The sequence below is a fragment of the Scleropages formosus genome, chromosome 18 (assembly GCF_900964775.1).
Source record: "Scleropages formosus chromosome 18, fSclFor1.1, whole genome shotgun sequence".
NCBI classification, from domain to species: domain Eukaryota; kingdom Metazoa; phylum Chordata; class Actinopteri; order Osteoglossiformes; family Osteoglossidae; genus Scleropages; species Scleropages formosus.
In genome coordinates this window covers 11,979,422-11,990,056 of record NC_041823.1, presented here as the reverse complement: position 1 = coordinate 11,990,056, position 10,635 = coordinate 11,979,422, and the positions used below count along the sequence as shown (strand labels likewise).

The 10,635-nt window shown below is 40.6% G+C and overlaps 1 protein-coding gene across 1 annotated transcript; it reads right to left on the bottom strand.

Moving 5' to 3' along the window:
- Positions 1-7,366: 7,366 nt before the first annotated feature.
- On the bottom strand, positions 7,367-8,896 carry twist1b (twist family bHLH transcription factor 1b). Its single transcript, XM_029245933.1, has 2 exons — positions 8,164-8,896; positions 7,367-7,814 (listed from the first exon to the last, which is right to left on the bottom strand). The coding sequence occupies exon 1, from the start codon at positions 8,747-8,749 to the stop codon at positions 8,207-8,209; it is 543 nt and encodes a 180-aa protein (XP_029101766.1). The 5' UTR covers positions 8,750-8,896; the 3' UTR covers positions 7,367-7,814; positions 8,164-8,206.
- Between the last annotated feature and the right edge of the window lie 1,739 nt (positions 8,897-10,635).

Sequence of the window (10,635 nt, the reverse complement as noted above, 5' to 3'; positions counted from 1 at the left end):
TTTAATGCTTGTGTCACAATTAAACAATGTGTGAAAGCTTGAGAAAATCTGCTTGTGTCAGCAGTTTATGTGACCGCTCAAAATATACCTTTCAAAAAGTCCTTGAAAGCCTTGCCTCTAACCTCTTCCTCTTCCCGCTCCGAAGAGAACCACACAAAGAAGAGTAATCCTGTTAGTTATCAAATACAGAAAGATCCAGTGTTTGCTAGAGAAAAAGTGGGTCTGCAAATTAAAAATACAAAAAGATAATCTGATCAACAGCATGAAGCCATAGTATATCCGGATATCATGTATCCAGCCAAGAACTGAAACAGTAACTCAATAATATATAAAAAGGCTATTTTTGTGCAGTCTAATTTAAAAATGCATAGTTTATGACTTGCCAGTTGACCAGGTCTAATTTTTACATGCATTCCAACCATAGCCACATGTGGTGGAGATGCCTGCCGGGATAAGTGGATATATGATTTCACAGCAAAATTAGCTGAACTACCATGAAAGTCAAATAGTTTACATTCTACTAGGGGGCCTTCTTTTTGTTCTTTTAGCAAATAATCTTTCTTCTTCTTTTCCAAACCATAGCTTTCAGTTAAATATACAAATCCTCAAACATGGCCATGCGTAAACAGGAACATTTGAAATCACTGCTTTGGATTTTAACTGTTTTTCCACTGAACGGTGTGTTTATACTTCCTGCGAAAGAACCTCTATTTATGGACAGCTGGAGAACACAAATAAACACTGCGCAGAAGTGAAAAATCAGCTTTTATTTTCCACGGAGCTCTACAGTGCAGTTGTGTACTCTCAGCGCTGCTTTCTGATTGCCTGTTTATTTTCATAGAGCTGCTCGTGGGCCAATGGACAATGAGTCAGCTTCGCACCGTGCCAAGTCTTCCTGGCCGTTTCCTGTCTGTGACATCACTGTGTATCCCTGCTTTGGCGCCCAGATCCCTGTCCTGTCCGCTGCCTGGGTGGCGCACATTGCATGGAGTATAAACGCCTGGGGTGAGGCGGGGGCTTCTCACGGCTCGCTTCATTTCCTACTTGCACGTGTATGGAAGCAGAATGCCATTTCTCATCATTCCCGGGGTGGCACGTCTGGGTCAGGATGCCTCGTTTGATTGAGTATGTAGTCTTCGAAGTGATGAAATTTGGACAAATTCCACATGCAGATGTTCTGCATATTGTACATTTCTCACTTCAAAAGTAGCTCATTTATGTTTTCGTACAGTACGATAAATGGTAATTGGATTTTCTTATATCTACAAGTTTTTGTCAATGTGCAAGGAGACTTTAATGATGACATTTTTCCACCTTCTACTTATGTATAAGATGTACATTTATAACATTTACAGTATTGCACAATTTCTTTAGATATAAGGAAACAGAACTACAGTATTAGCGATAAAATACAGCTTATTTATTTAAGACAATATAGTTACCTCATATATTTTCCTTTAAAGTTTGCCAACGCTACACCGAAATTAAAAATTCAGTGAATCCTGCCTTAATACTCTTCATAACTAACACAAACTTGTCAGAATTTATGATTGCAAATATAAAAGAGAAGGTTTCCAGTAAACTGATAATATAAAGATATAAACCACACATAAATAGACTTATGGACTGTAATTTCTGTCATTCATTCAGGAAATGTGTGATCTGAAGTTACAATTAGAGGCCGGTTGTGGATTTCCCAAAAACTGTACAGTACAATGTAGGAACAATGAAAGGTAACACTCGTTGATGGGATAATATCTGACCCTGTTCAATGCAGTTCACACACACATGCATGCCTGTATCATGCCTGCGAAATACAGCACAGAAGCATATTAAAAATGGTATAAATCAGAGGAATTGTAAAGAAACGGACAATGTCAGCAACACTTGACCACTAAACATTATGGAGGTACAGATTTATGCTTCAATTTTCTCAGACAATCTGACAAAGTGCAGTTTTTTATTACTCGTGTTCCTCTTTTGGAAGGCTGAAAGTCAAATTCTACTGTGTTCTCTAATATATCTTGAATAACGATGCGGTCTTGTATTTGAACGAAACAGTCATAAAAAAATGATTCAGTCCCTGTTAATGGTCACAGATTTGTGCAAAAATCCTGACTAGTGTTTGTCATTCTGAACTTGGTCTGTGAAAAAGGGTACCATGAGAAAGTAAAATTCATCCCAGAGTCTTAATGCTATATTGCCTTGTTGATATTTTTCTTCTCATATTTAAGATTATTAGCTAACCAAAAACAGAAATAAACCCAGTGACACATTAATGATTGGTCAGTCAGATTATTATATCAGATGGTGTATTGCTCCACTGAGGTGCTCTTGTTTTGCCCTACCCACAATTCAACAGAAGAGTGCCAAACCAGAGGCTCAAAAGTACAACAAAAAAGAGCAGAGCAGCCTATAATTTTTATTATTCCTTCCTCATTATAGCAGTACACTTCTTTCTTTATCAAAGAGGTATACCTGGTATATGATAAAATCTCCTGTTTACTTGAGTTACTTTCTTCTTTCAGTGTCTGACTTAGGGAGATCAATTTCTTATGAAACTCTCGTGGGATCATAATATTCCGAATGTGGTTTAATAAGAAATACTTCCCTGAATGTTAAAAGTATTATTATTATTATTATTTATTTATTTATTTTTTTTTTTAATTAAAATTTTCGACTTATTTTGTCTATACTTCTCAAACAGTAGGGCGTGAAACGAAATCATAATTAAAAAAAAAAACAAATACAGGTTCATCTCAAAGTTACTGAAACTTCAGATCGTGTGACTTTGGTGTGAAATGAAATGTTCTCTGTGTTTGTGCTTTTCACCATATGAAGCGAATCAATGTAGAATCTGAGAACAATATCATATGAGAGAAGTTCCACGAATTCATCGGGGGAATTGTGCGACAAGAAGGCCGCAGCAGGTGCTTCACACTCTTTTTTTTCTCCTGTATTATTTTACTATCACTGTTTTTCCGGCAATTTAAGATAATTCGGGTTAGGTGTAGTCTTGTTATATTTATACAACTTCATAATATTTTCATAATTAATTTGATTTAGCCTAAAAATATGAATACAGCCTGAAAATTATTATTAAAAATTCTAGAAAGGTGATCAGGATGCGCCTATTCTGTGTTTTATGCACCTACTCTTGGGAGGAACGTCGGTGCCTAAAGTGGAAAGAAACGAAATTTATTTAAGAATCACATGTCTGCAACTATGTGTCTCTTTCTCCTAATGTACATATTGTATTTTCTCTGAGATGTACGTGGCTTTGGCAGAAGCGTCTGCTAAATGAATGAATGTAAATGTAAAATAGGTTCGTGATTAACCAAATTAAGCGCATTTTAATTACATTCGTAAACCCAAAAGACCCTTTGTCGCCTTAAAATGAATATTTCAGCTGTAGACCAGTAAATAATCGAAACTAAACAATTTATTTGAATTAAAGTTTATTTGGGGTATTTAAGTTGCAAGTTGCAAGTGGCCCAAACTCAATGCAGCAGTTTTGAAAATGTACGTGTCGCTTTTTACCAGCATCTCTGTATTCAGAGAAAAGTTCACGTTATTTTTATTGATTTATTTATTTATTTATTTTTATTATTATTATTTTTTTTTATGAAGTTACAAACCCAGCCTATTTGGTTACATATATTTTAAATTTTACCCAGACAATCTCGTGAGTAGAAATTTCTGAATAACTTTTCTTCCCAATAAATATTGTAATTTCTATGAAAAGAAATAGCAGTAGCTGTTGCTGCAGTCGTTGTATTACCATTTTTATTAATATCGATATCATGCGAACAAACGTACCATCGCCGTTTTCTTTGAAATCTTTATTTAAAAGATTTTCTTTACTCCTGGACTCCGCAACTGCGTCTTCAGCATCTGAGTGTCGCGTTTCATTTTGGCCGAAACGGCTATTGCAGCTGTTTGTGCGATCAAAATAAATGTACAGTGATAGAACCGAACAGGGCGCCGCACCGCCAGCCCGTGCAGCCAGGGTTCGAGACCTGGACTCCCCTGTCACACTCCAGATGCATGTTTGGATTTTGCTTTCGTACATTTCCAAACACACATCCTAAGAAAAACTATGTATAACAAGTGCCTGTGGAACCACTATGGATTTGCTTAAGCCCTGCTAAATACATCTAACAATAAATGTATTGTTAGATGTATTTATTGTTAGATGAAAAGACTAATGAAAGGTAATTCATTATGCAACGTATAATTACTTATACTACATACATATAATATATAACATATATTATTTGATAATGTATTTAATTTATTACTGAGTTTACACTAAGCGAACAGAATTTGGCCAAAAGTTTTTGAAGCAAAAGATGCAACTTGAATATATAACGCGCCAACAGCAGCCCTAAAATATTTATTTATTTATTTATTTATTTATTCTTTTCCCACTTTGTGATTACGTAAACACTCAGGTACTGAAAGTGGTAAAATAAACATGAAATAAAGAGAGCCCTACAAGACGCCCATGATGTTACTCGTTAGGACTGTCATGTTAAACCTTCCACTTTCATAAATCTAGAGCAGCTACTCTGACCTCTGTGGGCTGCAGTTATTAAGTGCATTTTTTATTATTACTGTTATTATATTTATATATATTTTAAGCCAGTTAAACCCTGGAAAGTGTATCGCATCATGCTTGCGGAGAAAACACTGGTTAGCTCAAAAAGGGCTCTTAGTGCAGCCTTATCAAGGTGTTTGTGTGTGTGTGTGTGTGTGTGTGTGTGTGTGTGTGTGTGTGTGTGTGTGTGGGGGGGGGGGGGGTCGCCCCCCGCCCCACTATTTGTGTATAACCCATCTGAGCACTGCCAGTATGTTTCGCACCCTCAACACCCAACACCTTGCTTAAGTTAATGCAGTCATAGGTTTACCTTAAAATCCGACTGTAATATTATCATTGACTATATTTTTTAATACTAGTATCAGGGAAACGTCGCAGTACATTTTTGCGCATTTACGAATTTAAATATTTAAAATAGTTTCAAGCTTCAGTATCTTTCATACGCGTGTCTATGCGAAGCGAAGACGGTAAAGCTATAAAAAAAAGGTCTGATCATGCGACCAACAAGTGAACAACAGCAATATTTACCCACTCAGTGAGTTCACGCCACTCTTTTTTTCTACCGTCACATGATGATCTCAATTCATTCCGTGATCGCACGCAGATGTCGCCAAAACGTCTCTTTTAACCCGACAGACTCACGATTCCGACGCTTCGGGAAAATCATGCAGCAACAGGAAGAGATTCGTTCGAGCCCTTCTTTTCCTACTTCGGTGCAGTGGCCAGTGCAGGAGAGGCAGCCCAACATCTGCTCCTGCAGGCGAACATCTGCTCGTGTCGTGTGAGTTTTCTGCAGCCTGGACCCGGTCGCTGTGCTCCACCAAGGGTTCATTCAGGTTCGTTCTGCGACGTGCGCTTGCCAGCATTCCAAAGGCGCATAACCCGGCTCAGGTACCGGTATTATTTTTCAAAATATACAACACACGCAGTATCTGAAAGTCTTTCCATAGTGACGTATGGTAGAATGTTTTCCCCTCTCCAAGTAAAAAGATCAAAACACAGCATTTTAACGTTAAATACACTACAGTACAGTACAGTTCTTTGTAAAATTTGTGCTTTATTGTAACCCAAAAACCAAAAATTGTTTTAAGAGTCTAAACCACTTTTTGCGCTTTTAAACTACTTTTTCCGTGTTTGATGCGCAGCACAGTTTGGAACCCGCACCCCCACCCCAAGAATGTGTACCTTTATAACTTGAGGGAGAGAATTACTGAATATTTTCCTTTATTCACAGTTTGTGGTACCAGTTTCCTTGTGCTTCGCCTGAATTGTACTGATCATTACGGCAAGAATGGACACACACACACACACACACACACACACACACACACACACACACCGCCCGGGCCCACAATGAGCTGTCAAGGCGCCTCGGTTTCTTGCACATCTGGGAATTCCATAGGCCTGTATGCCTCAGAACACGATTACACACCTTCTTCAAACGCACAGGCGCTTTGATTCCAAGGAATGTATGATCCTGCAGCCCAAAACACTTTTCCAGGCTTTGCCTAAATGTTTTCCGCATACAGGCACCAGTGTAACCTCTCCTCTCTTTTTACATTACAGTCCTTAAAGGCAGGCAGTATGGCATTAGATTCAGTGAAAAAATTATATGACGTTTCATCAGCTGGTAGATCCACAAAGAGAATAAGGGCTGAAATACACACCCCTCCTCTGTAACGAAATGCACGCTTCTTCATGGATAAAATACATCCCTCGCGAGTATAGTAAAATGCACACATCTTTTGTGAATTTCCACAGGCGCCTCTGAAGTTTTCTGAAAGGCAGCCTTTGCTTTGCTGGTGCTGCACTTTTGATTTAATACAGCTTCACTGCTTCACTTGATTAATTTCATTTTGGAACACATTCACACATAAATAAATAGTACTGATTAGATTACTTTTCTGGGAACAAAAAGATTTTGGCATAAGAATAAAAATTTTCCCAGTTGAATATGTTCAATTGTACAAATTGCACTATATGTGCTATTTCAAAGTGTACATTATAATGACAGTGATGTTTACTGCTGCAAACTATTTGAAAGTACTTGATTGCATTGGCTCACATTCCAGATGTGTACAGCTAATCCAAGTGCAACTACACAATGTGCACTAGCCAGTTGCTTTCATTGTATACCTGAAATTCAATTACTGTTCTAGAAAACCACCTCAAAAAATAATTTCCTTCTGAACTCTAATAAAGGCAACATAATTCTGAAACTGTATGTTTTATCCTGCTGCTCCAATACAGCTACAAAACCTTTACTGAGTCTGGGCCCGAGTTCCTGTTTCAGTACCCTGTGGGTCACACATCTGGCATTTCCAGTCTCACTGACACATCTCTGACAGCTGCTCTGACAAACGCAGCCTGACTGGGAAACATTGCCAGTCAGTGCATGCCATTTTACTGTTATATTCAATACATAAAATTAAAAATATATATTTGGTTAAAAGTTACCGCATTCTTCTGGTTGCTGAAGGCCTGGAATTTATAGAGTATATATATAATTATATATAGAAAAATTCCAGACCTTCAGCGACGAGAAGAATATATATATATATCCCTATGTGTTATGTGATGAAATGTCTTCATCTTGTTCCTCAGTAAAACTACAGATGCTAGTAAAATAGCTACATACATGCTTTTTTTGCAAAAAATTTAAAAATCATATTTTATTGCAGAAAATATACAGTTATTTGCAAACAATCATAAAAATATCATTGCATCTAGAAACCGGATCTATTCTGCATTATAGAAAATGGCCTCAATAAATTAATAAATGTATTTTTGAAGACAAATAACTCCGCACAGGTAAGGGCTAAACTCGGAACCCTCTCCCGACCAACGGTCCTTCGGCAGCCGTGAAAGTGGGAAAGCACGTTGTCCCTTTCCTAAGGGACACAGATACGGCATGGCGTGGTCAAAAGACATGCATGAAGGATACACATTTCCAACATTCGCTGTCAGAGAAAAAAAAAAAAAACATACATTTCAGTGAAAAGCGCGTAAAGAGTACAAAAGCACGCGACTCTCTTGGATGTCGGACTTTTTTCTAAGTGCTCTCCAGGCGCTACAGCTCCTATAGTCTTTGGCCTTCTCACTCGTATTTTCACCGCTCGTGTTTTTGAACTTCCAGAAAATATTGCAGCTGTGCACATATCCAGCATCCGACTCCAGAGTGGCCCCTCGCAGAGATGAGTGGAATCGGTGTCACCTGCAAAGGCGACATTTACATCATGAACATCATTCTCCTTTCTGTGGCTGACACCTCTGCGCACGCGCGACACTAAACGTCACCGTTATTTACCCACTTACACAGCAGGGTATTCCAGCTGTATAAAGTCAAGGTAAGCACCGAGCTCGAAGTCACTACAGCAAGAGCCGGATTCTAAGTGGAACCTTCGGTTTGCAAGACGAGAGGACGCCTCTAATCACTACGCCACCTGGTGCCTGGTGGAAACATCTGGGACACTTGTTAGCCAACGTGTGCACACAGTGAGTACATACTGACAAGCGGGGAAGTGGCAAAAGCAAATAAAGGCGGCTCGCAAAGCGCATCGTACCACGGTGCATGGTGCTGCTCCAGGACGCCCCCCTCCCCAGACGTCAGTGAGATGCTGACATGGACCAGGCGCCCTCCATCCTCCACACGGAGAAGGCGTAGCTCAGCCGCTCGTGCGCCACGTAGCTGCAGCTCGACATTTTAGAGTCCAGCTCGTCGCTCTGCAGCACCTGGTAGAGGAAGTCGATGTACCTGGCCGCCAGTTTGAGGGTCTGGATCTTGCTCAGCTTGTCCGAGGGCAGGGTGGGGATGATCTTGCGCAGAGCCGCGAACGCCTCGTTCAGGGACTGCGTGCGCTGCCGCTCGCGCACGTTCGCCATCACGCGCTGCGTCTGCAGCTCCTCCAGCGACTGCGGGCTGCTGCTGCTGCTGCTGCTGCTGCTGCTGCTGTTGCTGTTGCTGCTGCTGCTGTTGCTCGACTTCTTTCCCCTCTTCCCAGCAGGAACCGGGCTCCCGGAGTCCTCCTCACTTCTCCTGCCGGAGCGCCTCTTCCTCCGGCATCTCCTCTGCTGCTGCCTGTCGAGCTCCTCCTCGCTGTTGCTGAGACTCTCCTCCGGAGACACCGGGGAGCCCGAGTCGCTCCGCATCGTTGCCTCGCGCAGCCGCAGCCGCAGCCTCAGCGAGTCATTTACTCGCAGCAAGAGCCTCCACCCGCTTCTCCGCCTGTCCGCCTCTCGTCGACCCCCCCAGGCTCAGGCGCCCTGCAGCATGTGCTCCCGAGCGGACAGCGGGCCGCGCTGCTCCTCGTCGCCCGCCGCCAGTTCGCGGAGCTCTTATAGTGGCTCGTGCGCGCAGTTTTTGGGAGAGAAGCGATTGGCGGAGGAAAGCAGACGCGCTGCTGCGCGAGAAGGAGGGGTGTGTGGGCGCGGACAAGGAAGGGAGCGGCAGAAACTTTCCTGTCCGCAGCGATCTCGATACTTTCATCTCAGTTATTCATTGCCAGCGCGAGGGATGCACGCTGGAAATGTGCCAGCTTGCAGTGAGACACCTTGGTCCTCGACTGTTCCGTGAGAGGCGCAGTCGCCGCTGTTCCGGCGACAGATTCTTCTTTTTATTGCGAGTCTTGCGGCGACGATCCGTTGAATAATATCGTCACGTGATGATGTATAACTTAGGTCGCTGACACTACATTGATGATTGTCACAGTCCGACGAAACGTTGTGTCACTGCGGGAGGATGTCGTTAAGTTTGTCTCATAGGACCCGTGGATCAGAGGCACCTTGCGAATTATTATTTTTATTATTAGTCACAAAATAATAATTCCCAGCAAGGTGCCTCTGATACAGCAGCATGTGTCGTATCATGAGACACTCTGACTCTTAAATTACCGGAGTAAAATCTACTGCTGTTATAATACAAACTGTTACAACAATAGCAGCACCACAAGACCAAAAAGAGCCCAAACACCAGTACCAGTACAATTTCATATTTCCACGGAGTCCGTTCGTTCGCCCCAAAAAGGCATGATTGTACCGCGCAAAATTCATCAGGTTCCCATCATGTCTACATCGAAGATGCCGAAGATTTTTTTTTTTAACTCATCCGTTGTCTGCAATTTTCTGGCAAAGCAGATATGGGAAAAACACGTAATTATCGCAAAACTATATAAAATAAAGTGAAGAATGACGGAAAGCGATGCTAAATTGAAAATCTGTAATTTTGTGATTGAGGAGAAATTATTAGATGAAACATCAACTATTCATGTCACTATTACGGATTGTTATGAAGTGCAGGTATAGTGTAAGTAAGTGTAATAATAAAATTAATAATAAAAATAAGAATAAGTACATCAGAAACAAATGTAACAACAGCAATAATATAATGTATTATTATTATTATTATTATTATTATTATTATTATTATTATCCATCCACCCATTCATTCATTTTTTTGTACAGCTTGTCCAGTTGCGCTATTGTTGAAGAAAGAAGAACAGGTACAGTACTACTTGTAGTTATTTTAAAAACAGCTCTTGGTTATTTTCACCACGAGATGGCATGATTTCCATCATAAATAATAAAACATAGAACATTTTACGTGAAAAGGTTTTCTTCTTGACAGCATGCTTTCTGAAATAATTAACATGAATTAATTTGACCCCAGAAGACAAGGTGGGAAGATCTTCTGAGCTCTCCAGTATTACAGCTACAAAGTCACCCCAAGTTGTAAAGTCTACTGCTGGTTGGAACCTGCGGTATTCGGCACCGGACCCTCAATTCTCCATAGTAAACTTGTGAATAAAGTTATGAAATACCAGTTCCTGACTGCCCATCACCAATAAATAAATTTGCTATTATGTTTAAAATAAGAAGACAATTTCTTGTCTGTCCCTAGGGTGTTGTCACACAGGTTAGAGTATGACACCAACTGTACACATAACTGATACAATCAACGGCCAGTTGTGTGGAGCTGAAAAGAATTGATGTGCAAAACAATGTTCTTTTTGATAAAGCTTTAACAAGTGAATTATTTA

Bases quoted from the DNA above. Each gene is read 5' to 3' on its own strand.
- twist1b (XM_029245933.1), bottom strand. From the start codon at position 8,749: ATGCGGAGCGACTCGGGCTCCCCGGTGTCTCCGGAGGAGAGTCTCAGC.